This window comes from Melanerpes formicivorus, unplaced genomic scaffold (assembly GCF_026170545.1).
Source record: "Melanerpes formicivorus ecotype bairdi unplaced genomic scaffold, bMelFor1.0.p_v2 SCAF_408, whole genome shotgun sequence".
Taxonomy (NCBI): domain Eukaryota; kingdom Metazoa; phylum Chordata; class Aves; order Piciformes; family Picidae; genus Melanerpes; species Melanerpes formicivorus.
Window position 1 is genome coordinate 39,717 of NW_027142760.1, and position 18,273 is coordinate 57,989.

General features: G+C 55.0%; 1 protein-coding gene across 1 annotated transcript in view; it reads left to right on the forward strand.

The window, feature by feature from the left end:
- Positions 1-18,273, forward strand: part of LOC137459766 (unconventional myosin-Vb-like) — a 54,512-nt gene that overhangs the window by 8,614 nt on the left and 27,625 nt on the right. Inside the window, exons 6-7 of the mRNA XM_068170522.1 lie at positions 8,975-9,208; positions 12,305-12,402. Coding sequence (XP_068026623.1) covers positions 8,975-9,208; positions 12,305-12,402 — 332 coding nt within the window. The remainder of the gene's footprint in view (positions 1-8,974; positions 9,209-12,304; positions 12,403-18,273) is intronic.

Genomic DNA, 18,273 nt, shown 5'->3' on the forward strand with positions numbered 1-18,273 from the left:
CACCACAGTCATCCTCTATCCTCTATCCTCCCAGCTCTTACCTTACCCTGCAATTCACCTTGTCCCCATTCTCCACATCCTTACAGTTCTGCCTCCCTCATATTCTCCCTGTGACATACAGAATGCCCCCAGCCTGCTAGGCTCCTGCTGTGGCTTGTGTGTTTTGTGTGCCTGTGCTTTAACTGCACCCAAATGCTTCTGGCCTTGACTTTTAGGTCAGGTCTTATGTCCTGACCCCCTGGTCAAAAGCAGTCTCCTGGGACAAGCTCTGCAAGGCTTTTTTTGTGTAGTGGTGGTGGTGATGGTTTGGTTTTGGGTAGTGCAGAGCTGCATTTCAGATGCTGCTTCTGTCCCTGCCACCTCATCATATTTCATAGATTCACAGAATGGGTTAGGTTGGAAGGGACCTCAAGGATCATCCAGTTCCAACCCCCTGCCATGGGCAGGGACACCTCCCACCAGCCCAGGTTGCTCAAGGCCTCATCCAGCCTGGCCTTGAACACCTCCAGGGAGGGGACATCCACAGCCTCCCTGGGCAGCCTGTGCCAGAGTCTCCCCACCCTCACTCTGAAGAATTTCTTCCTCATCTCCAGTCTCAGTCTCCTCTCTCCCAGCTCACAGCCATTGCCCCTTGTCCTGCAACCACAAACTCCTGTCAGAAGTCCCTCCCCAGCTCTCCTGTACCCTCCTGCAGGTACTGGAAGGCTGCTCTAAGGTCTCCCTGGAGGCTTCTCTTCTCCCAGCTGAGCAGCCCCAACTCTTGCAGCCTGTCCCCATAGGTGAGGTGCTCCAGCATGTGTGTTAGACTCTTCTCCCAATTCCCTCTGTTGCAGTAGAGGTGAAGAATCCAGAGGGTCATGTACTAGCCAAGGCAAGACCACACTAACCCATCTGAGAGCAGTGGTGCTACCACTGTGCCACAGAGTACCTTGAGTTGGAAGGGACCCACAAGGATCATCCTCAGCTCCTCAGAAGAGTGCAGGAAAGCAGAGCTTAGAGGCAGAGATGTGTGTCTGAACCTGTCCAAGAGCACCTCTCCAGCAGCAGCTTTTCCTGGCACCAAAGCCTCCCCAGTTTTAAGCCTCTGGGCATGTTGTTGTCCCTGCTGTTTGTGGCTGAGGGAAGCCCTGCTGAGTTTCATTAGTACCTCTGCACAGCCCACTGCAGGAGAAGCCTGGCAGGAGCTTTAAGGTCATTACCCAAGTGTCCTCCACTTGGAAGGTTGAAGTTGTAGGTGGGAAGGGGAAATCCCAGCACATGTGCAGCACCACCTCTTTTCTTGATGGCTTCTGGAGTCCTGACCTGAGTTCACAGATGGTTTCTTGCTTCAAGTTCTAACCCAGAAAGCTCAGAATGGAAGTACTAATTTTGGGGTTTCCTACTTGCTGCATTCCTGACATAGTCCTAGCAATCTAACAAAGCTTCATGACCCTCTATTGGGATAGGATAGGATAGGGTAGGGTAGGGTAGGGTAGGATAGGGTAGAATAGGATAGAGTAGAGTAGAGTAGAGTAGAGTAGAGTAGAGTAGAGTAGAATAGAATAGAATAGAATAGAATAGAATAGAATAGAATAGAATAGAATAGAATAGAATTAACCAAGTTGGAAGAGACCTTTGAGATCACCAAGTCCAACCTATCACTCAGCACCATCTGATCAACTAACCCATGGCACCAAGCACCCCATCAAGTCTCCTCCTGAACACCTCCAGGGATGGTGACTCCACCACCTCCCCAGGCAGCACATTCCAATGGCTAATAACTCTCTCTGGGAAGAACTTCTTCCTAATCTCCAGCCTAAACTTCCCCTGGCACAGCCTGAGACTGTGTCCTCTTGTTCTGGTGCTGGCTGCCTGGGAGAAGAGACCAACCCCCACCTGTCTACAACCTCCCTTCAGGGAGTTGGAGAGAGCAAGAAGGTCTCCCCTGAGCCTTCTCTTCTCCAGGCTAAGCAACCCCAGCTCCCTCAGCCTCTCCTCACAGGGCTGTGCTCCAGACCCCTCCCCAGCTTTCTTGCCCTTCTCTGGACACCTTCCAGCAGCTCAACCTCCTTCCTAACCTGAGGAGCCCAGAACTGGACACAGGACTCAAGGTGTGGCCTAACCAGTGCAGTGTCCAGGGGCAGAATGACCTCCCTGCTCCTGCTGGCCACACTGTTCCTGATGCAGGCCAGGATGCCATTGGCCCTCTTGGCTGCCTGGGCACACTGCAGGCTCATGTTCAGCCTACCATCAACCAGTACCCCCAGGTCCCTCTCTGCCTGGCTGCTCTCAGCCACTCTGACCCCAGCCTGTAGCACTGCCTGGGGTTGCTGTGGCCAATGTGCAGCACCTGGCACTTGGATGTGTTCAATCTCCTGCCCTTGGCCTCTGCCCATCTGCCCAGCCTGTCCAGGTCCCTCTGCAGAGCCTCTCTACCCTCCAGCAGATCAACTCCTGCCCCCAGCTTGCTGTCAGCTGCAAACTTACTGCTGATGGACTCAATGCCCTCATCCAGATCATCAATAAGGATATTAATACTGTTTCATAACTGGTAGCATGTGCTCCCCCACAACAACAACAACAAAATAAGCAGGGTCCTTTAACTTGGGAGCTTGAAACAGGTGGAAAAATCCACTGGGAAGAAAACACACCTCAGAGTTTTTCAGTGACACTGCACTGTTCAAGGCCAGGTTGGAGGTGGAGCTTTGAGCACCATGATGCAGTGAAAGATGTCCCTGCCCTTGGCAGGGGGACTGGAGCTGGATGACCTTTAAAGTGCCTTCCAACCCAAACCAGTCTCTGACCCTCTGCTGCAAGGCTTAAGGCTGGAGCAAGGTAGGTTTAGGTTGGACATCACAGCATCACAGAATTTCAGGGGCTGGGAGGGGACCTTGAAAGATCATCCAGTCCACCCCTCTGCCAGAGCAGGGTCACCTACCCCAGGTTACACAGGAGGGAGGAAGTTCTGCACAAAGTGAAAGTGGTCAATCACAGAACAGTCTGGGTTGGAAGAGACCTCCAAAGCTCATCTAGATGGGGATTCCCTCTGCAGGAAGCAATGAAACACTGGAACAGGTTTCCCAGAGATGTGCTTGTGGCCCCAGCTCTGCAGGCATTCAGGATCAGACTTGATGGGGCCCTGAGCAACCTGATCTAGCTGTCACCTGCTGACTGCTGGGGGGGCTGGACAGGATGACCTCTAAAGGTCCTTCCTGACCTGATGCATTCTGCTTGGGCTATGAAGCCTTCCTGGTGGAAGGTAGTTCCCTGAGACATGCCTGCATGACAGGAAATTCCCCACTGGGAAAAAAGCATTTTCTGGCTTATTCTTCTCAAGCTGGGAAATTGGGAGTGGGAAGGAAAGCACTGAGGAGCCCTCCCCTGACTGTGTTCTGAGCAGGAGCACAAGGCAGGCCTTCCTTTCTCGCTCTTTGCATAGCTGGGATGTTTGTTTGATGCCTTAGACTTCAGAGCTCATCACAGGGTGAACTTCTAGGGGAGTTTATTTTCTTTCCCTACCTAGAAATAGAAGAGAGAGCAAATTCCTCTCATGGCAGTGCTAACCTCTGATTGACACAGGCTCAGCCCTGCTATGTGTGAGCCCCTTCCCAAAGACTGAGGCTATTTCCATCCCTCTTAGCCCTTCCACACCTCCATCACGTTGGGACAAGTGTGAGTTCAAGTCCAGGCTGTTCTGAGCCTGTGAGCTGTCAAACACAGCCTGGCTGTTGGGCTGCTGAAGAAAGAGCATTTCACAGCCTCACAGAATGTGAGGGGCTGGAAGGGACCTCCAGAGCTCATCCAGTCCAAGCCCCCTGCCAGAGCAGGAGCACCTAGAGCAGATCACACAGGAACACATCCAGGTGGGTCTGGAATATCTCCAGAGGTAGACTCCACAACCCCCCTGGGCAGCCTGCTCCAGGCCTCTGCCACCCTCACAGTGAAATAATCCTTCCTTCTGTTTCCATGGCACCTCCTCTGCCTCAGCTTCCACCGCTGCCCCTTGTGCTGGCATTGGGCATCCCCCAGCAGAGCCTGGCTCCAGCCTCTGGGCTCTCCCCCTGCACAGCTTTATCACCAGCAATGAGGTCACCTCTCAGGCTCCTCCTCTCCAAGCTCCAGAGCCCTCAGCTCCCTCAGGCTCTCCTCACACAGGAGATGTTCCACTCCCTTCATCATCCTTGTGGCTCTGTGCTGGACTCTCTCAAGCAGCTCACTGCCTCACTTGAACTGAGGGGCTCCAGAACTGGACACAATATTCCAGATGTGGCCTCACCAGGGCAGAGTGGAGGGGGAGGAGAACCTCTCTTGACCTACTGACCACATCCTCTTTAATCCACCCCAGGATGCCCTTGGCCTTCTTGGCCACCAGAGCACATTGCAGGCTCATGGTTATCCTTCCACCCACCAGGACCCCCAGGGCCCTTTTCCCTTCACTGCTTTCCAGCAGCTCAGTCCCCAACCTAGCCTGCTCCATGGGGTTGTCCTTTCCCACAGCACAGGTGGAAATCTCCCTTTCCACCTTCAAAGCATCTCATTTCAGCTTCTTCCCTGCTGCTGGTGGGCAGAGGGTGTGTGGGCAAGGGGCAACAGGCAGCTCACCCATGCCTGTGGGCACTGTAATGCTGCTTCATGAAATCTACCAAGAAAGGAGGTGGGGATGACTTTAAATGGAATCTCTGAGAGGAGCCCAGGATCTGTGAGCTCTTGGGGCAGGGCTGTTGGTGCATTGGTTTCTTTCCTGATCTTCCTGGCTTCATTTCAAGATTAATATGAGCCATTCCTGGAGTTAGCAGTGTGGCTGAGCTGTGTGAAGAAGAAAGAAGTACAGAGAAGAAGAAGGAGGAAACCCCCCAAAACAGAAAGGGGGGGCTGGGACTTGATGATCTTTGAGGTCTTTTCCAACCTTACTGATTCTGTGATCTCTGGAGGTGCCTTCCAACCTCTAATGTGCTGTGATGCTGTGGAAAAAAACCTGCAATAATGACAACAAAACCCCCCAAATATACAAAGAAAGAAAACCTCCACAAAACAAAACACCACAAAAAGCAAGAGGGTAAATTAAATAAAAGGGGGGGGGGGTAAAAAACGAGGGGAAAGAAAAGAAGGGGGAAAAAAGGGAGAGGGGAAAAGGAAAAAGAGAGAAATGAAGGAAAAAGGAAAGAGGGGAGAAAAAAGGAGGAAAAAAAAAGTAAAACTAAGGAATAGGAGAACAAGGGGGAGACAAAAGAAGATTAAGGGAAAGCAGGACAAGGGGGAGAAAAAAGGAGAGGAAAGGAAAACTAAGGAAAAAGGAGAATAAAGGGGAAGAAAAAAGGAGGAAAAAGGAAAACTAAGGAAGAGGAGGACAAAGAGGGGGGAAAAGAACCCCAAGGTCTGACCATTTCCCTCTGGTGAGCTGTGGACAGCATGGAGGCTTTGCTCCCTGGCAGCATCTCTTACCCTTACTGCTCTGTTCTAATGACAGAGAGTAGAAGGCACCTGAGTGTGCCCTGCTAGAGACAGGGGCCAGACAGGAGCCTCAGGAAGTTCAGTGAGGTGTAGGCTCCTTCCTGCACCTAGGGAGGAACAACTCCCTGCACCAGGACAGGTGAGGAGGTGACCTGCTGGAAAGCAGCTCCATAGAGAAGGACCTGGGAGTGCTGGGGGACAAGAAGATCACCATGAGGCCTGGTGGTGGCCAAGAAGGCCAATGGTGTCCTGGGGTGCATCAGCAAGAGTGTGGCCAGCAGGTTGCAGAGAGAGGTTCTCCTCCTTCTCTACTGTGCCCCACTGAGGCCACATCTGGAAAACTGGATCCAGTTCTGGGCTCCCCAGTTCAAGAGAGGCAGGGAACTGCTGGAGAGAGTCCAGCAGCAGCTTAGAGAGATACTGAGGGCCCTGGAGTATCTCTGTGAGGAGCAAAGGCTGAGAGCCCCTGGGGCTGTGGAGCCTGGAGCAGAGCAGCCCCAGAGGGGATCTGAGCAATGCTCAGCAAGAGATAAAGGCTGGGGGGCAAGAGGCTGGGGCCAGGCTCTGCTCAGTGGTGCCCAGGGACAGGGCAAGGGGCACCAACTGGAAGCCAGAAGGAGAAAGTTGTTTGTTGTGAGGGTGCTGGAGGGCTGGAGCAGGCTGCCCAGAGAGGTTGTGGAGTGTCCTGGTGTGGAGAGCTTCCAACCCCCCCTGGGCACTGTGCTGCTGGGCAGGGTGCTGTGGGTGCCCTGCTGGAGCAGGGGGGGTTGGACTGGATGATCTCCAGAGGTCTCTTCCAACCCCCTCGATGCTGGCTTGTGTGATCCTGGTATTTGTTCAGCTTGGGGCACTCTGGCTGCTCCAGATGCCAGCTCAGCAATCCTGCTCACAAGTCTGCTGTGTCCAGATGTGAGCTCTGCTGTTTATCATCTGTGAGGGTTTATACCTCTGTTTCCCTATGGAAATGAGGCTTGCACAGCTAGAGACAGGCTCTGCAGATTTCACTCAGTGTCCTCTTCCCCACCAGACATTTGATAGCTGGTTAGCTCACATCTGCCCAAGCTGATACTGGGGGCAGGTAGCTAAGAGGGATTGTGGAGGAAGGCAGTGGGGAGGAGAGTGTCAAAACAAGGCCAAGTGCTGGGTCCTGCACTTGAGTCACAACAACCCCACAAAGGCTCCAGGCTTGGGGCTGGTTGGCTGGAACCTCCACAGCAGAAAAGGACCTGGGGGTGTGGGCTGACAGCAGCTGGAGATGAGCCAGGGGGTGCCCAGGTGGGCAGGAAGGCCATCAGCATCCTGAGCTGGAGCAGCAATGGTGTGGGCAGCAGGAGCAGGGCAGGGATTGTGCCTCTGAACTCAGTACTGCTGAGGCCACACTGAGAATCCTGGGTGAGTTTTGAGTCCCACACTCCAAAAACGACCTTGAGGAGCTGGAGCAGGTGCAGAGAAGGGCAACCAAGCTGGGGAGGGTTCTGAAGAACAGGGCTGGGGAGGAGCAGCTGAGAGCTGGGGGTGTTCAGCCTGGAGAAGAGGAGGCTGAGAGGAGACCTTCTGGCTCTCTACAGCAACCTGATAGGAAGTTGGAGCCAGGTGGGGGTTGGGCTCTTCTCTCAAGGAACAAGAGAGAGGAGAAGAGGAAATGGCCTCAAATTGCTCCAGGGGAGGTTTAGGTTGGACAGCTGAAGAGCATTCCTCACAGAAGGGGTTGTCAAAGCCTGGCCCAGGCTGCCCAGGGCAGTGTTGGAGTCCCTCATCCCTGGAGGGGGGTTTCCAAGCTGTGTAGCTGTGGTGCTGAGGGCCACAGTGGTGGTGAGCTGGCAGTGCTGGGTTCTTGGCTGGACTCAGAGACCTTAGAGGTCTCTTCCAAGCTAAGTATCTCTGTGGTTCTACAAAAGGCAGCACAGAGAGAGAAGCACTTGGGGCACAGTGGGGAAAGAGTTTGTGCTGTTGTGGACACTAGAAGATCCACGTGGATGGGCACCTGTCCCTAGGGAGCAGTCAGACACCAGGCTCTGCAAGCTCTCTTGCAGGCATCTCAGGCTTTGCCATGCAACAGTTAGATGATGTTCCCCTTGGGTTTCATCACTGTCTGAGACACCTGGGTGCAAGGAGCTGGGATCAGCCCTGGGTGCCACCATGCAGCAGCTGGTGATGGAGGATCTGGTGCAAAGGAAATTGGGCTGCTGGGATTCAGGCCATGAGCAGGAGCCTGGGTGTTGTTCATCTTTATGCAGGAGAAGCAGCTGGTGTCAAACCTGTACAGTGCTGCCCTTGCCTGTCAGATGCCAGCTGCTGACAAGATGTCAGGGCAGGAAAATCCTTCAGCTGCAAACTGAGCTCTCCTCATGTTGCCTGTCTGCCATGATGAAGGATCATTGTCAGCTGGCTCCTTCCACCCTGTCTAGTGGATATGGAAGATGAGCTAACCACGTGGGGCTTGTGGGGATCTCTTGATGGGTGGAGAAGAAACAAATGTGTGTTTGGCTTCTCTAATGGTTTGCCTTTGTGTTTAAAAAACGTTTCAACACCTCCCCTCTGTCAGCCTGTAGAGCTGTGCTCAGGCAGCAGCAGGCCACTGGTGACAGCAGAAATCTTTCCTGACCCACACATGGCTGGACAGGCAGCAGTTCCAGACCCTGCCATGCACCGATGGATCAGCTGTGGCCATTGGAGACTGAGGGGTCTCAGAAGAGGGTCATAGACTCATGGACTGGTTTGGGTTGGAAGGAAGCCTTAAAGGTCACTGCAGTCAGCAGGGACATCTGCAATCAGAGCAGGTTGTTCACAGCCCCAAACAACTCCAGCTGGTTCCAGGGGTGGGACATCTCCCACCTCTCTGGGCAGCCTGGCACAGGCTCTCACCACCCTCAGCCTCAAACATTTCTCCCTTCTCTCCACTCTCTCTTTCAGTTTCAAACCACCACCCCTTGTCCTGTCACAACAGGCCCTGCTCAAAAGTCTCTCCCCAGCTTTCTTTGAGGTCTGTCTGAGCATTGAAAGGCCACCAGAGCCTTCTCTTCTGCAGGCTGCCCAAGGCCAACTCTCTCAGCCTGGAGCCTCCCAGCAGAGCCCTTCCAGCCCTGCCAGCATTGCTGTGGCCTCCTCTGGCCCTGCTCCAACAGCTCCCTGTCTGTGCTGAGCACTGCAGAGCTGCCCCAACACTGCAGGGGGGGTGTGAGCAGAGCCCAGCAGAGGAGCAGAATCCCCTCCCTGCCCCTGCTGCCCACACTGCTGGGGATCAGCCCAGCACAGGGCTGGCTCTGGGCTGGCAGTGCTCAGTGCCAGCTCATGGCCAGCTCTGCACCCCCAGCACCCCCAAAGGCCTTCTCCATGGGGCTGCTTTCCAGCCCTGCATCCTTCAGCCTGGGTTGATACTGGGGGTTTCTCAGACCCAGGTGCAGTTGTCCTTGTTGAACCTCATGATGTTCACACAGGCTTGTGTAGATCCCTCTGGGTGGATCTGATCCCTCAGCTGTGCCCCTCAGCTCCAGGCACGGCAGGACAGTTCATCTAAACTGCTTAGCGGTTTGGTGTCTTCCAGAGGCAAGAGCTGGAGTCAGAGAACAAGAAGCTGAAGAACGAGCTGAACGAGCTGAGGACAGCTATTGCAGACAGGGCAACCCAGAACAACTGCTCCAGTGACGTTCAGGACAGCTACAACCTCCTCCTGAACCAGCTGAAGGCGGCCAACGAGGAGCTGGAAGTGCGCAAGGACGAGGTGCTCAATCTGAGGTCACAGATCATGAAGGCAGCGCAGCAGAAAGAGAGGAACATGGTAACTAAGAGGGTAGTGGATCTCCTTTTCCTGTTCCTCTGGTCTTGCTGGACATTCACTGTCTGCTTGAGCCATGCCATGCCTGCTGGTGTGCTCTGCCAGGCAGTATGGGGCAGGGAGGCTACAGGTGGTTCTGCAGGGTGCTAGGAGGTTCTGCTGGTGGGTGGGATAATCCATGGCAGCATTTCAGGCTGTCCAGGGCTGTGTGTCCCCTGATGCTCTGTACTGCTGTGAGGGGCTTGGCCCTGTACCCCATACCCACCAGAGAACAGCATCTCCAGCCCTGCACAGAGATGGGTTTGGCCCTGTACCCCATACCCAGCAGAGAGCAGCATCTCCAGCCCTGCACAGAGATGGGTTTGACCCTGTACCCCATACCCACCAGAGAGCAGCATCTCCAGCCCTGCACAGAGATGGGTTTGGCCCTGTACCCCATACCCAGCAGAGAGCAGCATCTCCAGCCCTGCACAGAGATGGGTTTGGCCCTGTACCCCATACCCAGCAGAGAACATCATCTCCAGCCCTGCACAGGAATGGGTTTGACCCTGTACCCCATACCCACCAGAGAGCAGCATCTCCAGCCCTGCACAGGAATGGGTTTGGCCCTGTACCCCATACCCACCAGAGAGCAGCATCTCCAGCCCTGCACAGAGATGGGTTTGGCCCTGTACCCCATACCCAGCAGAGAGCAGCATCTCCAGCCCTGCACAGAGATGGGTTTGGCCCTGTACCCCATACCCAGCAGAGAACATCATCTCCAGCCCTGCACAGGAATGGGTTTGACCCTGTACCCCATACCCACCAGAGAGCAGCATCTCCAGCCCTGCACAGGAATGGGTTTGGCCCTGTACCCCATACCCACCAGAGAGCAGCATCTCCAGCCCTGCACAGGAATGGGTTTGGCCCTGTACCCCATACCCAGCAGAGAGCAGCATCTCCAGCCCTGCACAGGAATGGGTTTGGCCCTGTACCCCATACCCCACCAGAGAGCAGCATCTCCAGCCCTGCACAGAGATGGGTTTGACCCTGCACCCCATACCCACCAGAGAACATCATCTCCAGCCCTGCACAGGAATGGGTTTGACCCTGTACCCCATACCCACCAGAGAGCAGCATCTCCAGCCCTGCACAGGAACGGGTTTGGCCCTGTACCCCATACCCAGCAGAGAGCAGCATCTCCAGCCCTGCACAGATAGGTTTGACCCTGTACCCCATACCCCACCAGAGAGCAGCATCTCCAGCCCTGCACAGAGATGGGTTTGACCCTGCACCCCATACCCACCAGAGAGCAGCATCTCCAGCCCTGCACAGATAGGTTTGAGCCTGTACCCCATACCCCACCAGAGAGCAGCATCTCCAGCCCTGCACAGAGATGGGTTTGACCCTGTACCCCATACCCAGCAGAGAGCAGCATCTCCAGCCCTGCACAGATAGGTTTGACCCTGTACCCCATACCCAGCAGAGAGCAGCATCTCCAGCCCTGCACAGATAGGTTTGAGCCTGTACCCCATACCCCACCAGAGAGCAGCATCTCCAGCCCTGCACAGAGCTGGGTTTGGCCCTGTACCCCATACCCAGCAGAGAGCAGCATCTCCAGCCCTGCACAGATAGGTTTGACCCTGTACCCCATACCCAGCAGAGAGCAGCATCTCCAGCCCTGCACAGATAGGTTTGGCCCTGTACCCCATACCCACCAGAGAGCAGCATCTCCAGCCCTGCACAGAGATGGGTTTGACCCTGTACCCCATACCCACCAGAGAGCAGCATCTCCAGCCCTGCACAGATAGGTTTGAGCCTGTACCCCATACCCCACCAGAGAGCAGCATCTCCAGCCCTGCACAGAGATGGGTTTGACCCTGTACCCCATACCCAGCAGAGAGCAGCATCTCCAGCCCTGCACAGATAGGTTTGAGCCTGTACCCCATACCCCACCAGAGAGCAGCATCTCCAGCCCTGCACAGAGCTGGGTTTGGCCCTGTACCCCATACCCAGCAGAGAGCAGCATCTCCAGCCCTGCACAGATAGGTTTGACCCTGTACCCCATACCCAGCAGAGAGCAGCATCTCCAGCCCTGCACAGATAGGTTTGGCCCTGTACCCCATACCCACCAGAGAGCAGCATCTCCAGCCCTGCACAGAGATGGGTTTGACCCTGTACCCCATACCCACCAGAGAGCAGCATCTCCAGCCCTGCACAGATAGGTTTGAGCCTGTACCCCATACCCCACCAGAGAGCAGCATCTCCAGCCCTGCACAGAGATGGGTTTGACCCTGTACCCCATACCCACCAGAGAGCAGCATCTCCAGCCCTGCACAGAGATGGGGTTGACCCTGTACCCCATACCCACCAGAGAGCAGCATCTCCATCCCTGCACAGATAGGTTTGACCCTGTACCCCATACCCACCAGAGAGCAGCATCTCCAGCCCTGCACAGATAGGTTTGACCCTGTACCCCATACCCACCAGAGAACAGCATCTCCAGCCCTGCACAGATAGGTTTGACCCTGTACCCCATACCCAGCAGAGAACAGCATCTCCAGCCCTGCACAGAGATTTGGTGGCCTGAGATGTTCCTGGTGATGCTTTGTGACATCTGGTTTATTCTGCAAAGAAATGGGGTGGGGGGAAAAAGAGCTTCTGGAGCAGGTTCTGCTCTGTTGGTGGTGGTGTATGCAATGTGATTCTGCTGTAGCTGTAATCTGATTCTACTCTAGCTCAAAGGCAAGAGGAGAGTCTGTCCCATCACATCTGTTTGAGGGCTCTTTTGTTTAGAGCCTGTTCTGATTGAAGAGGATATCTGCTGAACACTCTCTCCAGGGCATTTTAGCTCTCTGCCTTAACATTTCTCAAGGTTTTGGGTTGTACTTCACACCTTCCTCTTATCTGCCTCCCAGTTTCACTGCATCCCTCTTCCATCTCCTAATCTCTGCTGCTCTGTTTGCACACGAATGAGTTCATGGAGGCTCTGCAGTCTGAGGGACACCCCCGGGAAGCTCTGTTGAGGGAGGTTGGGAGCTGTTGGTTATCAGGTGCTTTGGAAGACAAGAGGGGGATGTGCAGGATGTCATGCTGCAGTGTTTTGCCTGTCACCTTTAGGGGGGCATCACCACCAATGCCAGCTGGCCCAACAGTGACAAGCACATCGACCAGGAGGATGCGATTGAAGCCTACCAGGGGATGTGTGAGACCAACCGGTAAGTGTGGCAGGGATTCCTCCAGCTGTAGAAGTGACCAAAGTGTTCACAGGAGGGGTCCTGACCAAAACTGGCATGTTCTGCTAGAGAGCTACCAGCTTCTGGGTTGTGTTCTGCCCCTTGGGTCAAGGATGGGCCATGAAGATGGGACCAAAGATGTGTATCGTGGGTGAGCAGCCGGTGCTGGGGCATTGTGTCCTCAAGAGAGGGGAGATACCCAGTCCCAGGCACAGATCCAGGCTGGGTGCAGAGAGCAGCCCTGAAGGAAGAGACCTGGGGGTGCTGGGTGCTCAGCAGCTCCCCAGGAGCCAGCAGTGCCCTCCTGCAGCCCAGCAGGCAGCTGTGTGCTGGGCTGCAGCCAGAGGAGTGTGAGCAGCAGGGCAGGAGAGGGGATTGTGCCCCTTGGCTCTGCTCTGCTCAGACCTCACCTCCAATCCTGCCTCCAGTTCTGGTGTCCCCAGCAGGAGAAGGACACAGAGCTGCTGGAGTGAGGCCAGAGGAGGCCACAGAGATGAAACAAGGGCTGGAGCAGCTCTGCTGTGAGGCCAGGCTGAGGGAGCTGGGGGTGTTCAGTATGGAGAAGAGAAGGCTCTGGGGAGACCTCAGAGCTGCCTTCCAGTACCTGAAGGGATCCTGCAGGAAGGCTGCAGAGAGACTTTTCCTGAGGGTGTCTGGAGAGAGGCCAAGGGGGAATGGTTTGAAGCTGAGTGAGAGCAGGGTTAGACTGGAGCTGAGGAAGAAATTCTTCAGTGGGAGGGTGGTGAGAGTCTGGAACAGGCTGCCCAGGGGGTGTTGTGGGCCAGGCTGGATGAGGCCTTGAGCAGCTGAGTCTGATTGAGAGGTGTCCCTGCCCATGGTTCAGAGCAGATCTCTTAGGGCCCTTCCAACCTAAGCCATTCTGTGATCCTGGGCAGGTAGAACAGCCAACATGGAAGTGAGCAGAAGTGGGTTTTGGCTTTGCTTCTAGTGCATAAACAGTATCAGGACTGGCTGGGGATGTGTTTAAGAGTTTGATTTTGGGTTTGTATCTAAGAGTTTGAGTAAGTCCTCATGCTGTGCTGGGAAGTCAGTGAGGTTCTCCTCATTTTGCCAGAGGCAAAACCCCATGATGATGATCTGAAGCCACACTGGATTCTGTGGCAACACCCAAATCATTAGCATGTTTGTACCCAGAGGGTTAATGTGCTGAAGGTTTGCAGCAAGTTTGCTGATGGCACCAAGCTGTGTGGTGCAGCAGAGAGCTGGAGGGAAGGGATCCATCCAGAGGGAGCTGGACAGGCTGGAGAGGTGGGCACAAGCCAACCTCAGGAGGTTCAACAAGAGCAAGGGCAGGGTCCTGCAGCTGGGGGGAGGCAATCCCAGGCACAAATGCAGGCTGGGCAGGGACTGGCTGGAAAGCAGCCCTGAGGAGAGAGCCTTGGGGGTGCTGGGGGAGGAGAAGCTCAGCAGGAGCTCTCAGTGTGCACTTGCAGCCCAGAAAGCCAAGCAGAGCCTGGGCTGCATCAGGAGAAGTGTGGCCAGCAGGGCAAGGGAGGTGATTCTCCCCCTCTGCTCAGCTCTGGGGAGACCCCACCTGGAGTCCTGCCTCCAGTTCTGCAGCCCCTATTGCAAGAGGGATGTGGAGGTGCTGGAAGGTGTCCAGAGCAGGGCCAGGAGGATGAGCAGAGGGCTGGAGCTGCTCTGCTGTGAGGACAGACTGAAGGAGTTGGGGCTGTTCAGTCTGGAGAAGAGAAGGCTCCCAGGTGACCTCATTGTGGCCTTCCAGGATCTGCAGGGGGTTCCAGGAAGGCTGGAGAGGGACTGCTCAGGATCTGAGGGAGTGCTAGGACTAGGGGGAATGGAATGAAGCTGGAGGTGGGGAGATTGAGGCTGGAGGGGAGGAGGAAGTTCTTCCCCATGAGAGTGGTGAAGCCCTGGAATGGGTTGTGCAGGGAGGTGGTTGGGGCCCTGTCCCTGGAGGTGTTTAAGGCCAGGCTGGCTGAGGCTGTGGCCAGGCTGATGTAGTGTGGGGTGTCCCTGCCCATGGCAGGGGGGTTGGAACTGGATGATCCTTGTGGTCCCTTCCAACCCTGACTGATACTATGATACTAAGGTGCTCATGACGCTTTGCAAGGCCTTAGATCAGTCCTGGCAGGAGGACATCAATTAAGAGAGTAGTATCTTGCAAGCAGACCAAAGGATGTGGATTGAAGGGGAAGGTAATATATAAATTAGATATTTACAGGGAAATGGAATGTTCTTCTCCTTCTCTTTTGACAAACACACATGCTTCAGGCTTTTCTCCATTAAGAATTTGCCCTCAGCAGGGTGCTCACAAGACCTAGGAGCAGTGGATCAATAACTTTTAATAGCCTTTGCCTCCTTGTAAGCTGGATGTTCAGGTGGAACCTCCTGGGTTCCACTTTGTGCCCCTTGTCCTGTCCCTGGGCACCACTGAGCAGAGCCTGGCCCCAGCCTCTTGCCCCCCAGCCTTTCTCTCTTGCTGAGCATTGCTCAGATGCCCTCTGGGGCTGCTCTGCCCCAGGCTCCACAGCCCCAGGGGCTCTCAGCCTTTGCTCCTCACAGAGCTGCTTCAGGGCCCCTCAGCAGCTTTGTAGCCTCTGGTGGACTCTCTCCAGTAGTTCCCTGTCTCTCTTGAACTGGGCCAAATTGCCTAGATATGGCCTCCCTGGGTCAGAGTAGAGGTGGCAACCTCCCCCTGTGACCTGCTGGCCACACTCTTGTTGATGCACCCCAGGACACCATTGGCCTTCTTGGCCACTAGAGCACATTGCTGGCTCATGCTGAACTTGCTGCCCACCAGCACTCCCAGGTCCTTCTCCACCTTCTAGCAGGTCACCCCTCACCTGTCCTGTGCAGGAGGTTGTTCCTCCCCAGCTGCAGGACCCTACTCTTGCCCTGGTTGAACCTCATGAGGTTCCTCTCTCCCAGCCCTCATCCTGCCCAGGTCTCACTGCATGGCAGCACAGCCTGAGGGCTGTCAGCCACTGCTCCCAGTGCTGTGCCATCAGCAAACTGCCTGAGGCTCCACTCTGCCCCTTCACCCAGGCCACTGATGAAGGTGTTGAAGAAGACTGGACCCAGTCATGACCTCTAGGGAACCCCACCAGCCTTAATTACTCCCTAAACTGCATTTTCCAGTGTGCAGCTGCAGGGATGGTTGGTTTCTGCTCAGGTGTTGGAGGAGATGCAGTCAGATGAGAGCTGCTGCTTTCACAGGGCAAGTGCCTGAGCTCTGTGGGGTGGTGTGGCTGGTCCCCAGCAGTGATCAGTGCTTGGCCATCCTGTCTGCTTTCACTCAGCCTGCTGGGGGACTCTGGTCCTTCTTCTTCACCATCCTGGTTTCCAGAACCTTGTCTGGAGCTCAGCTTGTGTGCTACAGCAGCTGAAGCTCTGCAATCACACTCATTTTCTGCAGTGATTAATCCATTGGCTTGTTAATCACCACCACCTTCCCCCTTTATATGGATCCCCCTGCCTTCAGTCTGTGTTTTGGGTTGGTTTATCAGCTGTAGACCACTCGATGGCAATCGACAAGATGAAAACAATGCTTGGGGAGCATTGATCTCTGTTCTGGTCGATAGCAATTAACATTCCTTCCCCTCAGCACAAACCTGCATTTGGGCTTAGGCAGCTCTGTCCCAACTGCTTTCCCTTTCTAATCATGATCAGTAAATGTTTTCAGGGAGACCTTTCCTGGTGGGCTTGCAATTCTCAAGTGGGACTAATAAGCAAGGGCCACTACTTGCTCCCACCTGTGCTGCAAGAAGCACTCCTGTTTCTCCTTACCCAGGCAGCTCTGCTTCTGTGGGTGGTTTCTAAGCAGGGTGGATGCCCTTCCATCAGGCAGGCCTGACCCATGTGGGAAAGCCATGTTCCAGCCTTGAGTCCCTCCTGGAATGAAGTCATCATGTCAAAAAACAGAGGAGGTCAGACTGGGAGGAGCCTTGGATGTCCAACCCCACTCCAATCAGCAGGGACATCTGCCACCAGAGCAGGTTGCTCCAGCCTGGGATGCTGCCAGGGATGGGGCAGCTCCCACCTCTCTGGGCAGCCTGGCACAGGCTCTCACCACCCTCAGCCTCAAACATTTCTGCCTTCTCCCCACTCTCAATCCCCCTCTGGCACTTCAAACCATCACCCCTTGGCCTCTCACAACAGACACTCAAGAGCTTGTCCCAGCTTCCAGGCTCCTTTATCTACTAAAAAGCCACCAGAAGATCTCCCTGGAGCCTTCTCCTCTCCAGGCTGCCCAAGGCCAACTCTCTCAGCCTGGAGCCTCCCAGCAGAGCCCTTCCAGCCCTGCCAGCATTGCTGTGGCCTCCTCTGGCCCTGCTCCAACAGCTCCCTGTCTGTGCTGAGCACTCCAGAGCTGCCCCAGCACTGCAGGGGGGGTCTGAGCAGAGCCCAGCAGAGGGGCAGAATCCCCTCCCTGCCCCTGCTGCCCACACTGCTGGGGATCAGCCCAGCACAGGGCTGGCTCTGGGCTGGCAGTGCTCAGTGCCAGCTCATGGCCAGCTCTGTACCCCCAGCAGCCCCAAAGGCCTTCTGCACAGGGCTGCTCCCCAGCCCTGCATCCCCCAGCCTGTGCTGATAGCCCCAACCCAGGTGCAGGAGCTTGCAGTTGTCCCTGTTGAACTTCATGGGGCTCACACAGGCCTCTTCCTTAGTTTGTCTAGATCCCTCTGGATGCATCCTGTGTTGGTGTCACCACTCAGCTTGGTGGCACCTGCAAACTTGCTAAGGGTGCCCTCAAGTGCCTTAGCAGTCTAGGCTTGGCTCAAATGCCTTAGCAATCTAGGCTCGGGATGGAGCCTGGCTCTGTCTTGGTGGGAGAGAGAATAGAGCCAGGTGGGAGACAGACCTTCTGTTCCCTCTGTGTCTGTATAACCTAGAGCTTTTAAATGCAGCAGGAGGAAACCAGGGGTAGCTGCCAGGTGCTGCTAACCCTGCCCACCTATCGACTCTCCTTCTCCACACTGCTCTCCTGGAAAGCCTTTTGATGCCAGTTCAAGGGGAAATTAGAATTCAAAGCAGCCCCTTCAAAATCAGGTGAACTCAGCCTTTTTTCCTTCCCCCCACCCCTCTTGCTGCATTTCAGCTGCTAAAGGGAAGAGCATCAAGTTACTTTCCAGCTAATTTCTTGCTTCAGTAACTGAATGCAAAGCTTTGTTGCCCCTCTCAGGTCTTGGGGTCTTTCTTCCAAGCCTGTTTGATCTCGGTGGAAATGTAGAGTCAACAAAAGAGGAGGTGATGATGTTTGAGATAATCACCAGGCAGCTCCAAGCAGATCAGGCTTAGGCTTTGAAATTAACTCCTGTGATTAACTTCCAAGTGGTTTCTGTAGAGTACCTGGGTCCTGGGTTGTTTTTCCTTTCTCCTGAGTACATCCTGCCTGCAAGCTGCACACTGAGTGGCTGACTCTGGCTTCACCTGCAGGATGTTTTTGCGGTTGCTGCTTCTGCATGAAGGAAGAGTGCAGACAGCAGATCACAGAGGGAAGATCTCTTCCTCCTCTGCTCTGTCTGGGGAGGCCACATCTGGAGTCCTCTGTCCAGTTCTGGGCTCCCCAGTTCATTAGAGGCAGGGAACTACTGGACAGAGTCCAGCAGAGGCTACAAAGATGCTGAGGGTTCTGGAGCCTCTCTGTGAGGAGCAAAGGCTGAGAGCCCCTGGGGCTGTTGAGCCTGGAGCAGAGCAGCCCCAGAGGGGATCTGAGCAATGCTCAGCAAGAGATAGAGGCTGGGGGGCAAGAGGTTGGGGCCAGGCTCTGCTCAGTGGTGCCCAGGGACAGGGCAAGGGGCACAAAGTGTCCCCCAGGAGGTTGGATGTGAGCAGGAGGAGAAAGTTGTTTGTTGTGAGGGTGCTGGA